This window comes from Amblyomma americanum, chromosome 10 (assembly GCF_052857255.1).
Source record: "Amblyomma americanum isolate KBUSLIRL-KWMA chromosome 10, ASM5285725v1, whole genome shotgun sequence".
NCBI lineage: Eukaryota > Metazoa > Arthropoda > Arachnida > Ixodida > Ixodidae > Amblyomma > Amblyomma americanum.
In genome coordinates this window covers 136,259,899-136,285,910 of record NC_135506.1, presented here as the reverse complement: position 1 = coordinate 136,285,910, position 26,012 = coordinate 136,259,899, and the positions used below count along the sequence as shown (strand labels likewise).

At 45.1% G+C, this 26,012-nt stretch overlaps 1 protein-coding gene across 2 annotated transcripts in view; it reads right to left on the bottom strand.

Annotated features, from left to right (window-relative positions):
- Positions 1-26,012, bottom strand: part of LOC144106643 (uncharacterized) — a 65,706-nt gene that overhangs the window by 8,738 nt on the left and 30,956 nt on the right. For both annotated transcript variants that reach the window (XM_077639483.1, XM_077639484.1), the window contains 2 exons: positions 13,509-13,557; positions 3,801-4,121 (listed from right to left, as the gene is read on the bottom strand). In XM_077639483.1, the coding sequence (XP_077495609.1) occupies positions 3,801-4,121; positions 13,509-13,557 (370 nt within the window). The remainder of the gene's footprint in view (positions 1-3,800; positions 4,122-13,508; positions 13,558-26,012) is intronic.

The following is a 26,012-nucleotide window of genomic DNA, read 5'->3' as shown; positions in this document are numbered from 1 at the left end:
CAAAGGACAAGGTTAATTGGAGAGACATGGGAGAGGCCTTTGCCCTGCAGTGGGTGTATTCAGGTTGATGATGATGATAGTAACAACAACGACCAGGGACATTCAAAGGCTACTTCAGCAGGTGAATTCCTGCCACATGTGCTACGGCAAACAGAGACATTGCTCAGTTTTACATCAGAGGTGGTGCATTAAGTAAGCATGTATTCTACTCAACCTTGCTCTTTCGATAAAAACCCTGAAAAGAATAATATCAGTTTCTGACAAGGCAGCTTGAACATAACTTAATTGAGCATGGACTTAAGGGGACCCTGAAACAAAATTTTCAGATTACTTATCCCAGACATGCCAAACTGCTATTTCTGGAGCCCATGTTTCCTTGTGAAGAACTTGCTTGTCTGGCAAGCCAGGAATACTTCTGCCAAGCTAGTCGCAGCTGATGTGGCTCAATTTCACGTTTGTTGTGGGCTGCTCTGAACAGTAGTCATCAGGAGCCACAGTGGTTTTTACCCCAATGTCACACTTTCAGGACAACGTCACACTGAGTGTCTTATGTGTGGTAGCCACTGTCAGTGGGAAGAGCTTCGAAGTCATCCCTTTCAAGCTTCTGAAATAGACTCGGCTCCCGTACTGCAGCTGCAGTATGTCCAACAAATAACCATGTTCCTTTAAGCAACTAGTTTGCAATGCCATACATCAAAACAAATGTGTGTGAATGTTCTCGTACATTATATGAAAACATGTTTCCTGTCTACATTGCGTTAAATGGCCCCTGCTATGGTTTGGCAGCATTGTAAATAAACACCTGCTGCCTCTCCAGGATTTCAAATGGACACTGCAATGAGCCTGAAGCAAAAATGATCATTGTTTACATAACTGCTCGCTTCAGCACTTTTGCCCCAAATTTAACATGAAGGGCACTTTTCCTGAAAAAATTCTTGGCACCACTGCCCGGAGGCATGAGTCATGTGAAGGGGAACACCTGGTATGCAGCGCGCATTTCATGTCACTCTTCACAAACTCTTCATACAGGGGAGAGAGGCACACCACACAAAGTACAATACACAGGGCACAAGACAGGACGAATCACTCACTTTGTACAGAACAACATCTGCAAACGCTCCTAATGGAATATTCCCAGAGTAAAAAGATTCTGACATTGACATTGATACAGGATCAAGAATATACATACAAATTGTGTAAAGCGACAATTTTACCAACTGCTTGAAAAAATGAAAGTACAGTGAGGCAAACTTCAAAGCGCAGATCAGATGTGAGAAAGAACAAGCCTGAGGAAAGCATAACGAGCTTATAACTCGACACATTCATTTACACCGCGAAAAACGCAAAGCAAGTACCAAGTGGTCCAAAGCTTAAGCCTGCTGAGTAGACAGTACACAATCCTTGGAAGCACTCACTGTCTACATGTTGCTCTGAGCACCATCCTGCTACAGTCTATGAACTGCTCTGTGGCGGTGTTCTGTGCATTTGTGTACATACAATGGCAATACCTCAATAAGGGATGCAGGCAAGTGCAATCCGGTTTTCAGACGCAGAACTAAACAAAAAAGCTGCGATAACCACCGGACACAGTGGCAACAGCAGCCTACTGAACCACAACGTAAAAATGAATTTGTGCCTGCTATTTCTTACTGACCGCTCGTCTATGTTTTTGCCAATCAGAGAAACAGAATTAAAGTTCTGGTTAGGGGTTAGTTGGTTCATTTTGAATGATTAGAAACAGCTCAAAGAAGACATGGACAACAAAAAAAGGAACACTTAAGACAAGACAGCACCAGTCTTGTCTGTAAATGTTCCTTTTTGTCGTCCATGTCTTCTCTTCGTGCCGATTCTAATAGTTCACTCCTTCCAGCGTTAGAATAAATTTGAATCTGCAAAGCACAATGGGATAAGGTAGCGCAGTTCAAATCGAAAGTAAATGCACTATGGAGCAACAGTTGAGACTGGGGGGTCTGTGGGGATAAGCACAGGACAAAGGTCATTAAAGATCAACCTGAGAGGCCTTTGTCCTACAGCGGAGCATTCGGGCTGATGATGATTAACCAAAACTTGGAGAAGCGGAATGAGACATGATAGCCAATTTTCAGATACTCAAGTCCCTTTGTGCAGTGTTTAAAGGTTGGCTTGGAGACAGCAGCATTTTCTATCAAATGCAGTACAGCTCGCCTATAATGAACCTGACAGTCACGCGGACTGTGTTTGCTGTATCCAAGGTTCATAATAACGGAACTTCGCATATTGCAGCCAAAAATACAAAGTCGGACAGTGTAAGTCTTTTAACTGCTTATTCAAAGTACATCCACGCTTTCCAAGCTCTCCAGCGCAATACCCTTGCTCCAACAAGCTGGTTTAGGGACGCGACATAAAAACATGGTATAAGCACCCATGATATCAAGTGGTGGGTCGGCCTCCGTGTCCTCATCAGAATCTTGGAAGCGCGAGAGTTCTCGTGCTTGATGTACTGTTATTTCCATCAGTATGCAGCTTTCTGATGTTGGCGTCATCATCCGCACCAACAAAGTCATCCTAGGCCGCTTCAGGTCAGGCGAGCTGCGCATTGACGATGCAGGCGTCCGATAACACGGTGTTTGCTTGTCATGTTCAGGGGCAGAAGAGCATGGTCACTCTGGTAAGGGAAGGCAGCATGTGGTGCGCCACAGGGTTGTTGAGCACAGAAAGGACCTTCCTATTTCTTTTGCCATGTCATGGTACAACTCAACAAGCCACTTGGCAAACATGACCCCTCTAAGCTTATGCCACGTGGCACATTCATCAAAAAAAAAAAAGTTGCGCATCATTCAGGCCTTTGTGTCAAGCATGTGTCACGTGAGAGCATAACTTCCGAAGCACTGCGCCTGCCTCAAGAGTCTTCCCGATGACAAACGGCAACCATCAGGCACTATCGTTCATGCTCGTGCACAGAAGGCGACTAACACGGAGCTTACTTCACTTTCCACCAGCAATAGGCGTTGCCTTTCAAGGCATTCGCTTTGACGTCCCATATTTCTTATTTCCCTGATGAAGGACAGTTCACTGTTGACATAATAGATGTTTCTGTAAGAAGTGTATTTAAACTTATCAGCAGTCAAGTAAGTTCTTCAGCGTAACATAACATAAGTGCATATATAAATGTCTCAAAAATGGGACCATTCCCTAAAAGGAGCCAAAGAGCACTCTACTGAAGGCAACTTGTTATTAATTTCTGCTCAGGCTACAACTGTCTGTCGCTGAATATTGCTCACATTCAACAGACTGATGCTTTCTGCCGTGCTTTAAGTGTCTGAAATCTAACACAAATTTTTTATTCACTGCTCAACCCCCTGCTTTAATGTCTGCAAAGGTGATGCAGGCATCTAGGAAATAAATAAAGCTGGTCGTATCAGGCACCCTGCAATAACTAACGAATTTACGTGCAAAATTTTAGTGCCCTTGGCTCGTTTAGTAATCATACATCAAAATTCTGCGTTCTTTTTTTGATTTTGATTGATTTTGATTTTCTTAATTCGATACATATAAAGTATATGAGTTAAGGTCCCATGATTTCAACCATCAGGGGAACCTCCTGTTGGTAAGTGTGCCAATAATACAAAAAAACGGGGCAGCAAAATAAAAGTACACAAAAAGATGCTAATCATAAAAATTAGAAGGTGCAAGGAGCTTATGAATAAATTTGTTAACAACACACATGTAATAAATTATACAAAACAATGCAAACCATTATTACAAATGCACCACTAGAATAGGCTACTGTCAAACTGGCAGTATCTGAAAAAGTTACTAACTGTGGGCCTTCCCTGCCCATTGAGTGGCTACCGCCATGTCCTGCCATGTCCTATGTCCCAGCGCATGGCTGGCCAGTCTCGAGGCAGTGGCAAACATCCGCTGACACTGTCCACACCAGTAGGGGGTGCTCGCCTGAGTGCATGCGCAGATGGTTCTTGAGGTGCATCTTGTGCACAAAGCGCTTGGAGCAGCTAGGGCACTGGTAAGGAAGATCGCCGTGTGAATGCGCTCGTGGCGCACCAGCAGCGAGTGGTGCAACGCCTTGTAGCTGTAGAAACTGCACTGCAGCACTGGCCGACTGCTCCCAACAGCCTGCACATCTGGAACAGAGGAAGGGCAGAACAACAAGCTTGATCACATGCTGGTCGACAGTGACACAAGTTAAATCGCTGCTCTTTACCTCAAGCCTGTCCCAATACTGGTCCAATCATCAGTAGCCTGACTATGTCCCTGCAGGACAAAGGCCTCTCCCATATCTCTCCAATTAATCCTGTCCTGGGACAGCCCCTGTAAACTTTTAAACCTCATCCATCCACCTAATCTGCCCCTTCTAAGCTTGCTTTTTTTTCTTTCGGAATCTAGTCCGTTACCCTTATGCACCATTGGTTATTTTGCATTCGCATTACATGCCCTGCCCAAGCCCATGTCTTCTTCTTGAATTTGACCAAGATATCTTTAACTTGCATTCGTTTAGGCGGTGGCGTCCACCTACAAATTATGCGCCTTTTTTTTTCTCAAAACCAGTGCAAGATTTAGACTCCATCCACCTACAAAAAAACCGTGCTTTCGCACAATATTTCGTGCTTAGCAGTGCTGGACTGCCAGCCATTTTTTTTGGCCCATTCGATCCATACCTAGGGCATGCTCTTATGATTGTTTTGCTTAGTCTGTATTTTGTATATATTTGTTTTTAACTGCATTTATTTACATTTGCATCAAATCATCATTTGTGTTGCATTGTTTGTTTCAAATTGCATTTAGCTGCACAGTTATTAGCATTCTATTACAATTTCCATCTCATCTACTGTAACATTTGTACCGGACTTGTGTAATAGTTACCAACTAAATTGTATTCTTATGTGCATTTTTCTTTCCTGGTCACCATAGCTGTCTGTCATGCAAGTGGGGGACTGAATCTTCGTCAAGTGGACCAGTTTTACTCTTCCTTCGAGCCTCCCTCCATTTCTTTTATGAAAAAAAAAATTAACTTGATTTGATTGCAAGATCCTGCATTCCGAACTCTGGAGGCAAGCACGACTCAAACACTAGTGTCTCTCACAAGATGCTCACCATTACTACAAGGTGAGTGTGCGGGCTACTTGGTGTTCCATGACGAACTGCAGAGCAACACAGCAAAAAACGAGAACAGAGACAAGCTGACGCACAAGCGCTGCCATCCATTACTGTGAAACTGATGGAAGAGATATAGAACACAAAACATCTCCCCGCCCTTTTGGTGTGCCTCGCCAACCGAGATGGGGGGCATATGACAAGAACCACCCGGTCACTTTCCGCAACATTAATCCGTCCGAGAGGGCATGTGTTGCAGTGTGGTCCTAAATTCGCGGTTGAACCACGGCTGGACAGTGAGGATCAGATGGGTTACCAACAAGGCTGATCAAGAGGCTTCAAGCCCGGTGACAGATGAAGCCGTTGACTGCATCGCTTGACAGCTGACCCCCCCCCCATTTTGAAAACTGCGCTTCACTCCAATGGAAAATGAGTTGAAAAAAAAAAAAAGATTGTAAAGGTGTTTATTCGAACCGCAGGTCGGTAGGCGTTAGTCGGAGGGCGGCACGACGGACACACTCGCAGGCGTCACTCCAGAATAACAGCTGCACTTCGTCTACCTCTTCTCTGCGCTGCTTGAACTCCTGCCAGTCAGTCCCATTACAGGATTTAAAGTTGTGCCTAGCAGACAAGCAGGGAGGATTTGTCGTTCTCGATGCTGAAACCTATGGCAGAAAAGTAGCCGACGCCCTCCACAAGAACTTCATTGACACTGAAGAGAGATAAGTTAAATGAGTTAAGCAGGAAATAACTGCTTAGAACACAGTCACGCCGAAAAGCTTGCATTCACTCCAATGGAAAATGAGTTGAAAAAAAAAAGGATTTAAAGTTGTGCCTAGCAGACAAGCAGGGAGGATTTGCCGTTCTCGATGCTGAAACCTATGGCAGAAAAGTAGCCGACGCCCTCCACAAGAACTTCATTGACACTGAAGAGAGATAAGTTAAATGAGTTAAGCAGGAAATAACTGCTTAGAACACAGTCACGCCGAAAAGCTTGCATTCACTCCAATGGAAAATGAGTTGAAAAAAAAAGGATTTAAAGTTGTGCCTAGCAGGCAAGCCGGGAGGATTTGTCGTTCTCGATGCTGAAACCTATGGCAGAAAAGTAGCCGACGCCGTCCACAAGAACTTCATTGACACTGAAGAGAGATAAGTTAAATGAGTTAAGCAGGAAATAACTGCTTAGAACACAGTCACGCCGAAAAGCTTGCATTCACTCCAATGGAAAATGAGTTGAAAAAAAAAAAGGATTTAAAGTTGTGCCTAGCAGGCAAGCAGGGAGGATTTGTCGTTCTTGATGCTGAAACCTGTGGCAGAAAAGTAGCCGACGCCGTCCACAAGAACTTCATTGACACTGAAGAGAGATAAGCTAAATGACTTAAGCAGGAAATAATTAACTGCTTAGAACACAGCCACGTCGAGTGAAGGGAACGAAAAGAGATGCTTCATCTGTGTTACACACAAGAAACCGTTTCCATCCCATGCTCGTTTTTGAGATGAGCACTTGGCAAGAGCACGTCTTCCTTAGATCAGGGTGCGCACGTTGTGGCAGGCTTTTCTGCTGACATCCAGGACATGGTTTACCCCATCCCTTGCGCAAGCTTTCTTCCGGACACGTGGGCAGCCGTGGAAGAACAAGACGCAATTCCCTTCCAAAACGCCGTCGGGATCACACTGGATGCCTTCCTTGAGTTGCTCAATGGCCATTAAGTTCGAAGAAAGGAATTTGTTAAATAAAGTTGGATCTGCATCAGCCCACAGGTGGTACCACACTTGTGCAATTTGTTCTTGGCTGCCTTCGGGAGAACCTGCAGACACACTGTGCGACAGGCAGATGCTGATGATCTTCTGGTACGGGTGCCATCAAAAGTAAACGAAAGGTGACTTTGTCGAAAAAATTTAATGTTTTTTTAATCCAAAGAGTAATGGTAGAGTCAAAAAGACCAGCGCAGAAACAGACAGGGACACGAGAAGAAAAAACACTGACGACGGGACGAGCGCTCACTAACAACTCTTTATTGTTGAGGAACACCCAGCACAATATATGCCAAAACACCACGTGACAGTCAGGGGGCCAAAGATTACAACCTAATCCACAGTCAACGAGGGGCGGCCAACACATGCTTGAACCAGAAGGAAAAACCACAAAAAGTGAAAAAAAAGGGGGTGAAACTTTATGAAGTGAGCATATCAGAAGTACTTTAACCAGCAAAAAACCAAGGAAAAAAAACACAAGTGCCAAACAACATCGTGGCCAAAGGGCGGTGTCAAGAACACTTTAACAACAAAGAGCGAGCCTAAAAGGGCCCAAGCAAGCGAAGCAAAAGCAGAGTCAGAAATCTAAAAACAGATAAAACGTCATGCAACCCTACAGATGCCACAAACAACTAAAACCAAATGAAAACAACCTAAAAAGCAAAAACTTGTCAACGCCAATAAGGTAAGAGGTCAAAAACAGTCTGCATGTAAAAACACAATTTGGACAATTACCACTTATGAGCCGCACGAAAAAACCTGAGGAGAAGAATGCGCACGGGCTAGCATAGGAAAATTTATGAGCAAACGGGAAGTGGCAGGCGAACACGTAAAATCAGTAATCTTTAGGCATGGTCAAGGAAGCACATTTCTTTCTCGTGCAGTGAAATTGAGGGCGTGCTTACGCAACTGTCCCCTGCCTTAGCAATAAAGTAGGCCTCAATGACCTCCCTTTCTGTTTTGTTTTTTGATGTTGCTAAGAACCTTGTGTTCTCTAAAATAGGTTTACACTTGTGGCGAGGTTGGTTGCAGTGGTCTGCTAGATTACTTCCAGACCTTCTATCTACGTTGAGGAAGTGCTCCCTGGCCCTGACATTAAAGCATCTTCCTGTCTGGCCTATGTACACACAACCGCACGTTAGGGGTATCTGATAGACAACCCCTGTCCGGCAGTGTGTGTACCGTTGCCCGTGTCTCGTAGTGCAGGTCGCCTGTCTTGCCTTGTTGTTCAAGACACATATCCTCGATAGCTTGCACGGTGCGGAAAAGACGACCTGGACGTTATACCGTCCTGCTACCTTTCTCACGTTGTAGGACATCTTGTGAAGGTACGGTATGACTGCAACGCGTTTCTTCTCTCGCTCCTTCCCAACCTGCCTCCCCTCCTTTAACTTTTTGACCATCGCCTCACATATATACAAATCCCGGATTTCTGGGTCAAAAATCTACCACTGAAAGAAACGACAGTGGACGAGAAGTAAAAGCTCAGGAGCTCCATAAAATTGTCCACGCCTATGCCGGCTGTATTCTGAAACACCACGACTCCAGTGTCGTCTATCCTCTGGCGAACTGCGTTGTAGAGACCATCATGCGGAACAGAGTAAAACAAGTCCTCAACGTCTAGCGAGAAGGCAGTCGCCGCTCCCATTATGCCGGCTCTCAGATCATTCACAAGTTCCAAAGAGCTGCGAATCTGGAACGGGTCTTCTCCCAACAAGCTCTTCAAATTGTCCCTTAGGTAATGTCCCACATGCTCCTGCCACGCACCTTTTTCTGAGACAATTGATCTAAGCGGGCATTCCGGTTTGTGTGTCTTTCCTGTGAAAAATATTTCCAGGCAGCCGGTTTTTGCACCGTCCACTTTCTCTGCCAAACCACCTAGCTGGCACTGCTTCAAAAGCGCGAGTGCAGCCGATTTCTTCCTGGAAGCACGAAACTGTACAGGCTTAAAATTCTTGTCGATGGCAGCCATTGCCTTTTCATTGAAAGTATCTCGCGGCATTACAACAAAGCCCCCTTCCTTGTCCGACTGCAAAACGCTCAAATTGTTGCGTTCTAGGCAGCTCAATACTTTAGCAAACGGAGTGGCTGCCTTCTGCTCTCGACTCACATTGCGGATGACGCAATCCACACCATCCCCGATGAGCCGTTCCTTGTCTCTGTCACGGGAACGGTCAGCAACGTCTCTAACCATTGCCAGCATCTGAGGTCGGCTGGTGGTAGGTTCGTAGGCAAACTTCAGTCCTTTTTGTAGGATGGCCTGGACGTCACTTGGCACAGAAGCACCTTCGAGCATCGTGACAGGGTTTTGCAAAGCCTTCTTCACTGTAGTTCTTGCCTGGAGGCGCAGGCGGGCGCGTTGCCACAAAAACTCGGTGGCTTGGGCAGCCAACTTCATGAAGTCCTGGAATCATTTGTGCTCCATGCACCCAGGTGCTTCTTGATGGATGACGCATCTGAGGCAGTCGTGATAAAGTCGCACTTGTTGCCAGTATTCGGACTTCAAGATCTTTCCCACACGACGGGCGTGGCCCCAGGACGGCTCCAGGGTGCCGAAGAGGGCCTGAACCTCGAGCGGAACTATCCTCTTCTTCAAACAGAAGGACACCACCCTCGACTGACAGGTGGTCGCGGCCACAAGGTTGACCAGCATGATGGCAGAATTGTGCTTGGGTGGACGACATAGAAAAGAGCCCAATGTAGAAGAAATACGTTCAATCAAAATTGCCGTTTGGGCGAGTTGGTGTGACATGATTCGAAAAGACCAGCGCAGAAACAGACAGGGACACGAGAAGAAAAAACACTGACAACAGGACGAGCGCCGACTAACAACTCTTTATTGTCGAGGAACACCCAGCACAATATATGCCAAAACACCACGTGACAGTCAGGGGGCCAAAGATTACAACCTAATCCACAGTCATGAGGGGCGGCCAACACACCAACTCGCCCAAACGGCAATTTTGATTAATGGTAGAGATTTATTGGTGCACTGTGCTCCACACACTGACAATTAGGCTGCAAATATCTATTCAAGGATGTATGAAACGAGGGCAAGGAAATTAAGTTTTTTCCCTCATATTGCCTTGCATTTACTTTTCACAGCACCTGTACATTGTTGACAATTTCCTAATTCTTTGCAACATGAAATTCACACAAGAATTGTGCGATTGTAAAGACACCGTACTGGAGGCCTTCTGATCCAGTTGTCCAAACCTGGCCTTCACGTCCTAACTTTCACAAGGCTCCAGTATCTCGTTTCTCGGTGTGGTGCTGAGGTCAACATGTTTGCTAGAGATACGAAACACGAGCAAGGAGGCAGTTTCCACCGTATTAATCCAGCCACTAAAAGATTGTTAAGTGAGTGGTGGCAACTGCTCCGCTGTACTCGGCGCTAGAGCATTCTTGTGAACACCAAATGAGACCAACTTCTGCCACACAGATCGCCACACTGCGAGAAGCTGGCTACCCTTCAAATGCTCATCTCTGCTATTAGTAAAGCATTGTTCCAGCAGTACAAGGCCAGTCCCAACAGCCAAAGCCTCTCCCAACAGGCCTCTCCAATTAACCCTGTCCTTTGTCAGCTGTGCCCGCCGTATCCCCGCAAACTTCTTAATCTCATCCGCCCACCTAACCTTCTGCCGTCTCTTGGAATCCACTCCGTTACCTTTAGGGACCAGCAGTTGTCCTGCCTTCGCATTACATGCCCTGCCCAAGCCCATTTCTTGGCCTTTATTTCGACTAGGATGTCATTAACCCGTGTTTGTTCCCTCACCCACTCTGCCCGCTTCCGGTCTCTTAACGTTACACCTATCATTTTCCTTTCCATGGCTCGTTGCGTTGTCCTTAAGTTAAGCTGAACCCTTTTCGTTAGCCGCCACGTTTCTGCCCCGCAAACAAGTACTGGTAAGATAAAGCTGTTGCATACTTTTCTCTTGAGGGATATTGGTAAACTGCCATTCATGATCTGAGAGAACCTGCCATATGCACTCCACCCCATTCTTATCCTTCTAGTTGTTTCCCTGACATGATCTGGATCAGCTGTCACTACCTGCCCTAAGTAGTTGCAATTCTTTACTGCTTCCATCACTCGCTTCCAATTGTGAACTGCTGTTCCCTTGCTAGACTGTTGAACATTACTTTGGTTCTCTGAATGTTAATTTTTAGACCCACCGTTCTCTTAACCCCGCTCGCTTCCGGTCTCTTAACGTTGTCTCTATAACTTTTCTTTCCATAGCTCGCTGCGTTTTCTGTTGTCCTTAACTTGTGTTGAACACTTTTCGTTAGCCTCCACGTTTCTGCGTCTATTGGCAAGATACAGGTTTTATATAATTTCCTCAGGAGGGTTATTAGTAAACTGCCATTCGTGGTCTTAGAGGACCTGCCAAATGCGCTCCACCCCTATCTTATTCTTCTAGTTAGTTCCCTCTCATGATCCGGATTAGCGGCCACTACCTGCCCTAAGTAGACATGTTCCCTTACTACTTCCAACACCTTGCTACCAATTGTGAACTGATGTTCCTTTGCTAGACTACTGAACATTAGTTTGGTTTATTGCATGTTAATTTTTAGACCCACCGTTCTGCTCTGCCTGTCTAACTCATAGATTATGCTTTACAATTCATCTCATGAGTGACTCGGCAAGGCGACGTCATCAGCGAATCACAAATTATTTAGGCATTCTCCATAAACACTTATCCCCAACTGTTCCCTATTCAGGCCTCGGAATACCTCCTGCAAACAAGCAGTGAATAGCATTGGCAAGATCGTGTCACCTTGCCTGATGCCCTTCCTTATTGGAATTCTATTGCTGACATTATGGAGGACTATTGTAGCTGTGCAGTTGCTGTAGACATCTTCCAGTACTTTCACATAAGCCACTTCTACACCCTGGTTCCGCAATGCCTGCATGACTGCCGAGGTTTCCACTGAGTCAAATGATTTCTCGTAATCAATAAAGGCTATATATATAGGGCAGCGTTGACATAGAGGTAGAGTATATGCCTCACGTGCAAGAAGACCGGGGTTCAAATCCCGGGGCAGCGCGATTCTCCACTTGGTTTGAAAAAACTCCACGTGTTGATGGAATTGCACATCCAGTACTGGAGTGCGGCCTGATCTCGGTGACCAGAACCAACAATGCACTCCTTCACCAGAACAGGATTTGGCCACCCTGGTGTAGTACTTGGCCACAACCTTATATGAACAAACCAATTAAGCAGCTATTACATTGCCTTTTTTGTACACCTGATATGTGAGCTCAATGTTGTCTCAACTCATCTATGACACCACAGCCACTTTTTGGCTGTTGAATCTGAAACCATGAAAGAAAGCAATTATAAAATGATCACTGGACTCAGGCTAATCTCACGTGGCAACATTCCAAAAATGTTGATCCACGAAAATTCGGTGTCCCTACTCCTCTAAACATAGGCCGTATCCTGCCTTTCAAGCCAAAAGGGGTCAAGACAACCAGCCCATGTCCATTTAAAGGACTATAGACACCAAATTTTTGCTTGCGTGTTCTCTTCCTTCAAACGATACATTAGATATTCATATACATAGAGCACCCTATGGTGTTCGTGTACGACCACTAAATAATTTATAATTGAATTTCTTCTTGACGCTGTTTCAGTTTCAGTTTCATCGACCGAAAGACGACTGTGACGTCAAGTCGATGTTTGGTCACATGATCCCCTAGAAAAACTAATATAATCGATGACAGGTCATTTTTTGTCATTCCAGGTCTGGGAAGACGCTAGATTAAACATCGTTGTGAATTAAAGCTACATATCAGCAATTATATTAGTTTTTCTACAGAATCACGTGACCACAACAACAACTTGACGCCACAGTCGTCGTTCGGTTGATGAAACCAAAACCGAAACAGCATGAGAGAAGAAATTCAATTATAAATTATTTAGCGGTTGTAGACAAGTACCACCCAATGGTCTATGTATTCTAATGTCTAACGCATCATTTGACAGAAGAAAACATGCAATAAATTTAGGTGTCTATAGTCCTTTAAGAGTAGACACACATAAATTATCAGCCAACCTCCCAGGTTCAGACAAACACCAAAAATACATCAACATAGTGAGTAAACACTATCCTAAACACTATATGTAATGCGAAGGCAAGATAACCACTGGTCCCTAAAGGTAATGGACTGGATACCAAGAGAAGGCAAGCGTAGCAGGGAGCAGCAGAAGGTTAGGTGGGCGGATGAGATTAAGAAGTTGGCCGCAGCTGGCACAGGGCAGGGTTAATTGGGGAGATATGGGAGAGGCCATTGCCCTGCAGTGGGCGTAGTCAGGCTGATGATGATGAGCTACAGTTGGGCCAAGAGCTGCTTTACACTTTGACTGAGATCAAAACAGTGCAAAACAAAAATGCATTTCACTATTCTATACACAAAATGCCATCTTTTTCTCCACACAGGCTAACACCTCGTGAGAACATCCACCATATAACAAAGCTGGAATGTAAAAGTGCTATTGCAATGCTGACCAACATGCAGTGGCAGCCAATGACCGTGCAAAAGAGGAGATGGCTGGAGGTCCAGCAGCAAAACAAAAAAGTGCACTGATCTCGAAATGGCAGAGATGCTGAATCAAATGGCCAGAAAGAGAGGTGAAGAAGGGAAGAGTGATGCAAGTCACCAAAATTCCATTGCGATGGACAACCAACCAAGCCATGCGTCCAGCGCCCCTGAAACATAACAATAGAAGTAGTTTACAAACCCTACCCACAAGAAATGCGCTAGCGGCAGCTTTGTTATTTCCACAAATGGCAGCGCTGTGACCACTTACCAATGCCGACACATCCCTTAAATAACATCTCAGAAGTTCCTTGCAGCACTATGAAAGCTAGAGACCTCCGCAGACAATTAGGACAATGTGTTAAATGTGTTTCTCAGCACCTTGTAGTCGGCTCGCAGCATATGTAAATATAGTTCGAAAAGAGATAAATACATGCTGTCAAAGTACCGAACACTATAAGTGGCAGAATCATCACTCTAAACAAAATATAAAGCAGCTTTATCACTCATACATTTTGTTATATACAAAGCAAAAGCCCAGTCCCCCATTTATAGCCAATAAGTGTATGGAAAATGGTGGTAGCAGCTACGAATTCACTCCAAAGAGAGGGATCCCTTTTCGAAGCACTCTGCCAGGTTGGAAATGCTTCTTTAGCATACGCAAGAGTTGTGCACTATAAACTCTGGAATCATCGTCATCAGCAGCGGCCTGACTATGCCCACTGCAGGGCAAAGGCCTCTCCCATGTCTCTCCAATCAACCCTGTCCTTTGCCAGCTGCGCCCACCATATGCCCGCAAACTTCTTAATCTCATCCGCCCACCTAACCTTCTGCCACCCCCTGCTACACTTGCCTTCTCTTGATATCAAGCCCATTACCTTTAAGGACCAGTGGTTATCTTGCCTTCACATTACATGCCTGCCAAAGCCCATTTCTTCCTCTTGATTTCGGCTAGGATGTCATTAACCCGCATTTGTTTGTTCACCCGCCCTGTCCACTTCTGGTCTCTTAACGTTACACCTATCATTTCTCTTTTTATAGCTCGCTGCATTGTCCTCAACTTAAGCTGAACCCTTTTTGTTAGCCTCCACGGTCCACTGGACTATAGGTATGCAATGCGAGCGTGCATTAAAGCTCGATTTCACACAGGGTTTGACGCATGCGCACTTTAAGGCACATTATCCCATGTGCCCATTCTATAATGGCACTACATTCTGCAGCGTCAAAACGTCGCCTGTGCAGTGATCACTGCTTTGGTAGCGCTGCAAGGAACTACCTAGATGGAGTACAGACACTGCACACAGAACTGTCAGAACTTAAGTGCCAAGCATTGCCAGTAGAAAGGAAGCAATTGTTTCCTTCGTGCTGCTTGTACCAGATGGAAACCACTCATCTTTTTACGCAGTAACTGCAGCTTTTTCATCTGTTGGACACATCAAACAGCTTCACCAAGAACCAGCCATGAGCAGCAGAGTGGAAAATTTTCCATGTGTAAACCATCGTGCTCACAGGATCAGAAAATATATGTTTACCTTTTGTAAAAACAAACCAATCTGCCATCCAAAGCAGTTGAGGAACAGAATTTGTGCCCACTAACAGTTACCAGAAACTGCGTGCTTATTTTGATGCCCGAGCTTACACTGCCAATTCAAGCATTTATTTTTTGCTACAGATCGTCAAGTGTAAATTGTGGGGTCTTAACATGAAGGGCTATAGGTTATAAAGGATATATTGGGCTATGAAGGGCACTACAGTTGAGGGCTCCCAATTAATTCAGGCCACCTGGGGTTCCATGCTACATTTCACAGTAGAAAGAGTACAGCACAATTATAATCAGGTAACTTCATTAATCAACAGAATTTTCAGGCTATCAATAAGAATCCTCCACACATTTCTTCCAAGGTTGTGGCAACACCGGTGCCGGAGAATAGCATCATCATCAGAACATCAGGCCGGAGAATATCAGCCAACAAACCATAAAAGATTACATTTTATAAAGGAAACATGACAAAAGAAATGCTTTTGCAGCAACAACTCCACCGGATAAAAAGCACACTGATCGAGCAAAGCAGACATTCACTGCAACAAAACACTACTGCCAATGAGCAAGCAACCCTGCTTAGAAGGGGGAGGAAGACACCTAGTGCACAGCCTCAAGCATGCAGTTTTCTTCCCCCCCTCACTCACAATTTTAAGTGCTTGTTGCTTGTTGTGTTGTGTGTTATGGCACATAGGCAACTATGGCCATCATGCACCAAGCACAAGGTATAAGAAAAGTTTCCTGCAGAGTTCTATAGAAATGTGAAAAATCATCGGTGGTGCAGCACCTAGAACGTTAGTACTACATAGCGATGACAGATGAAAGATATTTAAAAAATTGTTACTAAGAAAAGCTTTCAAAAGGGTCGGGTAACCTCAGCAGCCACCCTTGTCCAGGCAAGGATGTCGAGGCTCCCAACCACAACAAAAAAAGAACTCAGCCTTCTACTCAGGAATGAGAAAGTGGCTGAGGTGTGTCAAAGAATGCAGTGAATCAGATGGTAAAAAGTTAGTTTGCCGAGAAAACTTGCATCCCTTAAAAAGCTAAAAACAAGACGCGTCAACAGTTGCATCTTCACCTAACAGCTCACCCCAGAGCAACATTGGGTGTAAAGGAGTGGGTTCAATATAAAACAGAGTAAAACATTTTTTTCCTCAGTTTTTCAAGCTTTGTGCACGAGTGTAAGATGTGATTAACTGTTCACTCATCTCCACATTTTTCACAAACAGGCTTGTCTTCTTTTGTCAATCAAAAGTTGTGTGTGATGAGTGTGTGGCCTATACGGAGACGACACAAAATCACTTCAATGAAACGCTCCTGGTGCAAACATGACTTCCATTCACCTAGAACCGGCTTTACCAGGTGCAGTTTGTTGTTTACTTCGTCGTTCCATGCGGACTGCCATTTCTGTCTCATGTTACAATGAACTAAAGTAATGCAATTTTTAAACGGCATATTTAATTTTTTTTATTTCCTTCCCACGAGCTTCAGCAGCGCACAAATCTGCTCTCTCGTTGCGTTTTATTTTGACATGACTTAGGACCCAGCAGAGTTTTATGTTTTGTCCCTGACCTGTAGCTGTTGCAATGTTGTGTGTGATGTCATCAAGTATAGGAGTGATTGCATTTCTATAGTGGAGTGCAGTAAGTAAACTTGGGGAGTCTGTGTAAGTAATACTGTTTGTGAGGTTCTCATTTACTGTTTGTTCAATGGCTACACAGACGACGTAACATTCGGCAGTGGAAATTGATGCGCAATGTGGAAGCCTTACTATTTCATTCCAATTCCCTTGCACCACTGCGCTTCCAACATAAGCATCTGTTTTTGAGTGATCTGTATAAAAAGGTGTGAAAGTACTGTAATTTTCCTCAAGTTTAAGGAATTCTCGTATTACATGTTGCTGTGGAGTTTCGTTTTATATGGAACTGTGATAGAGTAAAACCATAGATTATAGGAAAATACCATGCATGCAGTGGATCTCGTCTTCTAGCACTGCCACGTAATGTGTCCAGCAGGCCGAGGTTTTAGCACATCTCTTCAATACTTAAGAGCAGTGGCCTACTAGTCTGCAGTTTGTTGTTAAATAGTATTCTAGATGGGCACTTTGTGACTATGGAGTAACAGATGTATTCAGGTAGTGAACGGATTTTCAGAATGTATGAACACATGAACATTGCCCTTCTGTCTGTAAGTGATGGTTCGCTAGTTCCTACATAAAGACTTATGGGCGACATCCTTTATGCACCAGTGGAAAAACGTAAACCTAAATTATGCACTGGGTCCAATCATTTAAGGTGCGACTGTCTCGCAGACTCATACACTATACATCCATAATACAGGGCAGGGCGTACAACAGACCGGTAAATTTATAATAGACATGCCCTATCTGCACCCCAGTGTTTTCGTGACAGCACTTTCAGTATGTTCAGGGATCCAGAGGCTTTCTTTTTCAACGCGTTTATGTGAGTCAGGAAAGTGAGCTTTCTGTCAAATGTTATACCTATAAATTTATGTTCATTTTTCACGGATAACTATTTCGTTAAGGTTTAGGGTGTTAACTGCTTGTACGCCTCATTTGAGTAAGAAAAGAATGGCCACCGATTTCTGTGCAGAAAACCGGAAACCATTGCTGGTTTATTTTTAATTGTATTTGTCTTTCACATGTTGATATATGTGCAAGCTATACGAAGGTCGTATACATAGACTGAATACATAACAGACCTTGGGATTATTTTACTAAATGGGTGTGCTTAAAACACACCCCTCAAAAGGGTTGTACCTGTGGGCACATGGAATAAACGATTAGATAAGAAGTCTTTTAGGCAGTTCAACATTCTGCCTCGGATGCCAAGCTCGGCAAGGTCTTGAAGGACCCCTGTCACATATATTAAGGAGCCTAAATTAAATTTTAAAGGAAAGAGGTGTGAAAAAGATGACGTGGATTAGCCGAAGAATAAAGAAGATGAAGAAGATGAAGAAGCATTCGGTGAGGTGGAGAGAGGTGATTGGTGGAGAAGAGAAGAAGAAGAAGACGACGACGACAAGGCTTACTTACGTGGACTAACGCCAAGGTTACAAAATGGCGAGGAAGAGCGAGGCACGGGGGGAACAGCAAAAAAGCGGAGGCTCCGGCGGGTCAGGAACACATCGGCTGGAAGAGAGCGACACCGGCTACTGCTCCGGTGAGCTCGCTTTCTACGGCTTCGCATCGTGGACTTCCTGCCATGCCTGAGCCCGTTCCGGGGAGTTAACGGAGGACGCTACCACCTGCTATGGCCAGGGGTGTCTCCAGCGCTGTTGCCACCCGGCCAACGCCAACAACACCGGCATCACCTCCACGGGCGCTTGGACCTGGAGCTTATACGACACAGCCAGCGACGCCAGCCCAAGCACATCGAACGCCGCCTCGACGCTGGCCACTGGATCCATACAATGCCGCAGCCGCACCGAACCAACCGTGAGCACGAACGCCTACCGCTAACAGTAGAACGCTAATAGTAGACGCTGGTAGCAGTATTCCCGGGTCGTGTGTATTTATAGTCTTTGTGTGTTGTGTTAGTTTTGTTAGTTTTGTGTGCTAGTGTTTGTGTCACGCAGGGTGTATTAAATGTGCGTCTCTGTGGGTACACCTGCCACCTAGTCCATTCTCTCGGTCCAAGTGTTCTCCAGGGAGATCCGTGACAAAGATTAGTGGCGAGCCTGGAGAAACTCTGTGTTGGAGAAACTCCGTGTTGGAGAAACTCCGTGTTGGACAGAGCCGGTGCCAGGATTAATTTCCTTTTTTCTTTTTGCTTTGTCTCGGATCTTTACGATCTCTCGACGGCAGAAAGTATGAATTTGGCAAGAACATCAGAACTGGCGATCAAGCTATGGTTAAGCAAGGAAGAGGCAATGCATCTCTATGAGGAGGAGGGAAAGAGGCAGAGAGAGGAAAGGGCGCACGCACGCGCAGACGCTCGCGAAGCAGAAGAACGAGAAGAGAAAAGAGCTCATGAAGCAGAAGAGCGCGAGGCGAAAAGAGCTCGTGAGGCAGAAGAGCGAGAAGAGAAAAGAGCTCGCGAGGCGAGAACAGGAGAAAAGGAGGATAAACAGGAGAAGGAATTTATTTTGTTGAAACAGGTGCATGTCGTGGGAGGATATGAGGAGATCACGGACAATGATCAGTGTTCCTTAGCGGGCACAGAAGCTCCTAGACCGGCCAGAATTTGCCCAAGAAAGCTGATGGCTCCTTTCGATGACAAAAGAGATGACCTGGATGCATATCTGCAACAATTCAAGTGGATAGCTTTGGGGCAAGGCTGGGAGCGCAGTGAACGGGCCACGGCATTGAGCATGTGTTTAGTAGGAGAGGCACTGAATGTGTTTGGAAGGATGCCTGCTGTTGATTCCATGGACTACGAGAAAGTCAAAAAGGCGCTCCTCCAAAGATTCAGGTTCATGGAAGAGGGTTTTTGTGAGAGATTTCGCACCGCGAAACCTGAGGATTCGGAAACCGCTAACCAGTTTTCCTGCAGGCTGACCAAATATTTTGATAGGTAGCTTGATATGTCAAACACAGAAAAGAGTTTTGAAGGGGTGCGTGACAAGCTGGTCACAGCAATTTTTAGCGTGCTGCAGCTCAAAGCTAGCGCTATTCCTGAAAGAAAGCTGTGTTCATTGGAAGAGTTTGATGACACCGCAGACCAATTCCTCGAGGCTCAAGGGCTAAGAAATTTGAGTAAGGCAAAGGAGGAAACCCAAAAGACCCTAGAGACAGATGTGTCGAGACCAAGAGCATATGGCACTGCATCTAAGGCGCCAGTAAGATGTTTTCTCTGCGGCACGGTGGGACACCGAGCAGCTGACTGTCGGACTAGTAGCGCTGCCCAAAAAACACAGGTTATGTGTCAAGGTTGTAAGAGGAGGGGTCATACTCTGGATGAGTGCCGATACAAAACGCAGGACCGAGCGGCATGCGTTGTCGACTCTAGGGTAGAACTTGTCACGCCACCTGAAGTTCCACAGCTGAAAGGAGAGCAAACGTCGCTGGAAAATGAGGCAGAGAGTGGAACACCCAAGTCGAAAGCAGCAATGCCGGTGATGGTTGGTCAAATAGGGGACCGTCCTATATTGGTGCTTAGAGACAGCGGAGCCAACACAGTTTTGGTTCGGAGAAGCCTGGTGAAGGACGAGGATCTTACAGGGGAAGCGTCGGCCGTCACTCTTGTAGATAGTACAGTAAGGTACCTTCCTGAAGCGAGGATCCTAGTGTCCACGCCATATTATACTGGGCAGGTAGTGGCAAAATGCGTAGACCAACCCATCTACGATCTCATCTTGGGGAACATTACGGGTGCAAGAAGTGTCGAAGACCCTGATCCCGAGTGGAGGATGCTCGACTTTGAAGAACATCCAAAGGAGGAAAGACCCGCGACAGCTCAGACGGGTGCAGTCAGTTTCTCATCGGCAGTGGAGACAAGAGCTCAAGCGACAGCCCGAGCAACACAGTGCCCGCTCTCTATCCCCGTGACGATGTGCCTTAGCGTAACACCAGGCGAAATTGCAATTAAGCAAAAAGAAGACCCGAGCTTGAAGGCCTACTTCGGAAGAGTCGGGGAAAAAGTGAAAAGAAAGAAGAGTCGTACATCATTCAAATATCAATTGGTAAATGGTCTTCTGCACAAGGAATGCATATTTAGTTTTGGAAGGCGGGTCCAACAGCTGGTGTTACCGAGAGAAATGTGACACCGTGCTACGCTTAGGACATGACGCCATTATGGCCGGACACCAGGGTGTTCAAAAAACGGTGTCTAGGATCACCAAGTTCTTTTGGCCAGGTGTTCAGAGTGACGTTAAGCGCTTTGTTCGCTCATGTGACGTGTGCCAGCGCACAGTTCCGAAGGGAAGAGTTGGTCCCGTACCTCTGGGCAAGATGCCAGCCATCGACCTACCATTTCAGCGAGTGGCTATTGACATTGTGGGGCCAATCTCTCCAGTATCCGCCAAAGGAAATACATATGTGCTTACTCTGGTTGACGTGGTCACTCGTTATCCTGAAGCTATTCCACTGAGAACTATTGACAGTATCCAAGTGGCGGAGGGTGTTGTGGAAATGTTTTCGCGTTATGGGTTCCCGAGGGAAATTTTGAGTGACCAGGGCTCGAACTTCACATCGAAACTAATGAAGGAGGTTAACCGCCTTTTGTCAGTAAGGCAGTTACTGAAGATGCCTTACCATCCCATTTGTAATGGTCTTGTAGAGCAGTTCAACGGCACCCTCAAAAATATGATCAAGAAAATGTGCCAGGAGAGACCTACTGATTGGGATAGATATCTCCCAGCTCTTTTGTTCGCTTACCGCGAAGTACCACAAACGAGTCTCGGTTTCTCGCCTTTCGAGATGTTGTATGGGAGAACCATTAGAAGTCCACTTGCAATACTCAAGGAGCTGTGGGCTAATAAGGAGATTGCATCAGATCTCAAGACAACGATCACATACGTTCCGGAGTTGCGGGACAAGTTAGAAGAATTTTCCTTTAATCAACTGGGCTCAACTACCATCACCTTGTCACATTTCCACAGAATTTTGTAACCTGACGCTCGATTTCAACCTATTCCAGGTTGTAAACCAACCTACACGCGACACTAACATACTAGATCTGATACTGACTACAGCACCGGAAACGATAGGATCAGTAACTCATTTAAAGGGATTCAGCGATCATCATTTACTTCAGCTAAGTATTGACATCCCGGTTCAGTTTATGGGCTATGTAACAAAAAAGATTCACGATTATAATAAGGCTAATTTCACAGCTATCAACACAGAACTAGAAACCTTCTTTTATCACACATTTCTACCTTCAATTAACAACCGATGCGTTGAGGAAAACTGGATACTTTTTAGAGATAAGATTTCATATTTGATCAACCGGTTTGTCCCTGTGATCAAAATAACTAAAGATAAATCTAATCCCTGGTTTACTAGAAGGCTTAAACAACTAAGGAACAAGAAAAAGCGGCTATACCGGACTGCTAAGCGTGCCTGTACCATTTCTGCGTGGAACAAGTACAGTGATGCACTAAAACTCTATTGCTCCGCCTTATCTGCTGCAAAAGACAAATATTTTTCACATGATCTTCCAGCCCTTTTGAAAACTAACCCCAAAAAGTTTTGGAAACAAGTATGCCCTGAGCGTGATGATAGTTCCATCTCTCTACAAAGTAACAACACCCCCATCCCAGACAACGAGTGCTCCTCAATATTTAACACCTTCTTTTCATCTGTGTTCTCTTCTGAAGATCATTCCACCCTTCCGGAAGTTCCGGATCTTAATTACCGCTACATGACACCTATTCAGATAACTGAAGAAGGCATCACGTGTCTCATAAATTCTCTTAAGGTATCTACTTCGGCTGGTGTTGATGGCATTAATTCAAAAATTTTAAAAAATACAGTTCCAGTGGCATATTGCAGACAGAGATCCCTCTACAGATAGACCAATCAGCGTGAAGCAATACCCACTACCATTAGCAGTGCAAGAATCAATTGAAAATGAGGTGCGGGACATGTTGGAGCTTGGTGTGATTGAGAGGTCGTGGGCAGCATACAATACGCCCCTCGTGGTTGTAAAAAAACCCGATGGTTCTAACCGACTGTGTGTAGATTTTCGTCGGCTAAATGACATCATAGTACCCGATGCAGAACCCATACCAAGAGCGGACATGGTGTTCGCTAAGGTGGCTCACAGAAGGTTCTTTTCTAAATTTGACTTAGCTAAAGGGCATTGGCAAATACCAATGGAAGATTTGTCTAAAGCGAAGACTGCCTTTTCATGCTCGGCGGGCTTATTCCAGTTTAAATTCATGCCTTTTGGTTTGAAGACAGCATCTGCAATATTCACGAAGCTGATGAGGAAGGTTTTCGATGGGCTTCAAAATGTATAACACTATATTGATGACATCCTTGTGGCAACAGATACGTGGGAAGAGCATGTAATTACGCTGGAAAAACTATTTAATAGAATTCGGCAAGCCAGGTTGACCATAAAACCAGCAAAATGTGAGGTGGGCTTTGAAGCCATTTCTTTTCTTGGACACAAGCTGGGGATGGGCCGCATCGCGATGACAGACAACATCTTGGACAAAATACAGCAGGCCCAGACACCGACGACCAAGAAAGGGGTACAGTCGTTCCTGGGTCTGACGGGATACTACAGGGACTTTATTCCCGGTTATGCCCACATAGCCGACCTGCTTGTCGAACTCAATAAGAAGGGGGCAAGCAATAAGCTGAATGAGACTGCTGAACATGAAAATGCATTCGTGATGTTAAAAGGGTATGTGGCAAAACCGCCCGTTCTGCTTGCTCCGAATCTGGGTAAAGAGTTTGTGCTTCGCACTGATGCATCAGACCGAGCTTTAGGAGTCGTACTCTTGCAAGAAAATTGTGTGCTACAGCCGGTATTTTTTGCAAGCAAGAGATTATCGGCTAGTGAACGCAACTACTCCACTGTTGAAAAGGAATGTTTGGCGGTGGTGTGGGCGCTAAAAACTCCACATTTATCTTTATGGGAGACATTTCAGGATTCAAACAGTTCATCAGCTGCTTGAATACTTAACCAAGGCCAAAATGAACAATAGTAAAGTCATGAGATGGAGTTTGGCCTTGCTTTGAGTTTGTTAGTTTTGTGTGCTAGTGTGTGTGTCGCGTAGAGTGTATTAAATGTGCGTCTGTGTGGGTACACCTGTCGCCTAGTCCATTCTTTCAGTCCGAGTGTTCTCCGGGGAGATCCGAGACAATCCCGAACCTCCAGGCCATGTCGTATGCCTTCTCTTAATCGAAAAATACACCAAAGCAGTGCTGTTTATGAACCAAAGCTTCTCAGACAGTATTTTCTAGATGAACTAGGTGATCTGTAGTGGAGCATCCCTTTTTAAAACCACACTGATGGCTGTTGAGAAGTTCAGAGGATTGAAGAAAAAAAGTTAATCATATTCAGGACACTTTCAAAGAATTTCGCGAGGCAGCTGGTAAGCGCTATGAGTCTATAACTGCTTTGGTGGCTTCCCGAGTTTAATAAATGGTACAATATTAGCTTTTTTTCCAGGCTTTATTTGCCCATCCATTTGTTAGTGGCCCTTGTTTTTCGGCTATGTTTTTATAGTTTAGAAATGACTGCCTATAGTGTGAAGAACTCGGAACCGCAGCGAAGTGCTCCCCCAATATGTTTGCCTGTTCCCCTATAGTTGTTTGTGTACCAGGTGTTGTAAGAAGACGAATTGTGAAAGGTGAGTAGCTGCCATTTAGTTTTCGAACTTGCTCCTGCATATGTTCGATGTGGTTGAGCTGTTTATAGAAGAGATATAAGCTTGCCATTATGTTTTTTCAGCCCTGCGCCGAATGCCCCGTGCTTGTGCTCTCGCCTTTTTAAAAATAATAAAGTTCTCCTGTGTTCAGTATCTCCGAAAGACTCCCCAAGCCTTATTTTGTTTTTTTTTTCGCCTCCTTGCATTCTCGTGAGTAACATACTTCGTGGTTCTGGAATTTTGGAATTGATACATGTGCAGCAAAAAGAATGCATGTTGTGAACATTTCATTTATCTCATTTATACTATGATTTTCTAGAATTATACCCCCTAAACTGGCCTTTTTTGTAAACGCTAGCTCAGTCAGCTAAATGTAGCTTCCAACGCTGTGGTTTTGTCGGAATGACTGTTGGCGAGGATGACAGACTAATTATGAGAAGGAGAGGATCGCTTCCAAAAGTATTGTCTACAACACTCCAGTTAAAACTGCTAAATACAGATGGTGAACTAAAAGACAAATCTAAAGCACTCATTTTCCCCCAAGGTTGGGGAGCAGTATAGGGTTTACCCGAGTTCAGCAAACAGACGTTACTGTACAGAATAAAATCCTTGATAAGTTGCCTTCTAGCGTCAGTTTTCTCACTTTCCCCAAAATTAAGAATGAGGATTAAAGTCTCCAAATGCCAGGTATGGCTCTGGTAGTTGCTCTAAAGGAACCTCTAAGTCATGGGGTGTTACCTTCAGCTATGGCTCATTATATACAGAGCACACTGTAGCAGTTTTATGTGCAAGCAGAGTGGCTGCTACAGCCTCAAGTCTTGTTTTTAGTTTTAAGCATGAGCCGGGACATCATTTTTCACTATGATGGCTACACTTCCTCACAGCCTGCTCGCCTGCTCTCAGTCACGGCGGAAAACAAAATAATTAAGGAAATTATTTTTTTGATGGCCTAAATTTGTCTCTTGTAGACTTAAAGCGACAGGAAAGTGTGTTCCTAGGATATCTTTTATGTCGCTATGGTTGTTTAGAAGCTCCCTACAGTTTCACTGAATTAAGAAAGCCATCTTAATTTTTTGTTTGTATGAAATGAAAAACTAGATCGAGTTGTTTGCGGCCCCGTGACTCGTTGCCTGTCTGTTTCTGACCGATCAAGGAGCTCCACCGACCGTTCGACGTGGACGGCATGGAGCTGCCCTCGGTCGTGTCCATCGCCTCTACAGAGGCGCTGGACGACCGTGCAGAGGGCACGTGGACGTTCTAGTTTGACCTCGACCTGTCGGAAGTGGCCTGGAGGCCAGTAGACCCAGGGGTCTGCTCAGCCTGCTTTGGAGTTGACGGAATAGTGTTAGCTACTCCACCTAGGGGCGCGAATGGCCCTGCCATAGGCTCACTGAGTGTGGCCTGGACAGGCGCCGAAGCCTGGTGTGGTGCGCCGCGCCCAAGCACCACATCGGCAAAGTTTGTTTTTGTCGTGAAAGAGAATGTGTTTGTTTGGGCGAATCGCCTTCTTGCTTCTTTGAAATAAATGTTTTCAGTAGTTTTCAGAGTAATTATCTCTTTTTCTTTCTTCCAGGACCGACATGCCCTGGAGTATGCAGCATGGTCTCCTTCACTGTTTGTACACCGCGGGGCAGCGTCACATTCACCAGACTGGTGGTCCTTTGAAGCGCAAAATTGAAGCGCATTTTGAGCAAGTTTTGCAACCGCGGCAACTCTGTGAGCCGTAGTCGAACCTCTGGCAACTGAAATATCTGCGTGGGTTGGGTATATATGTGGTCTTACATTTACTTTGCTTTC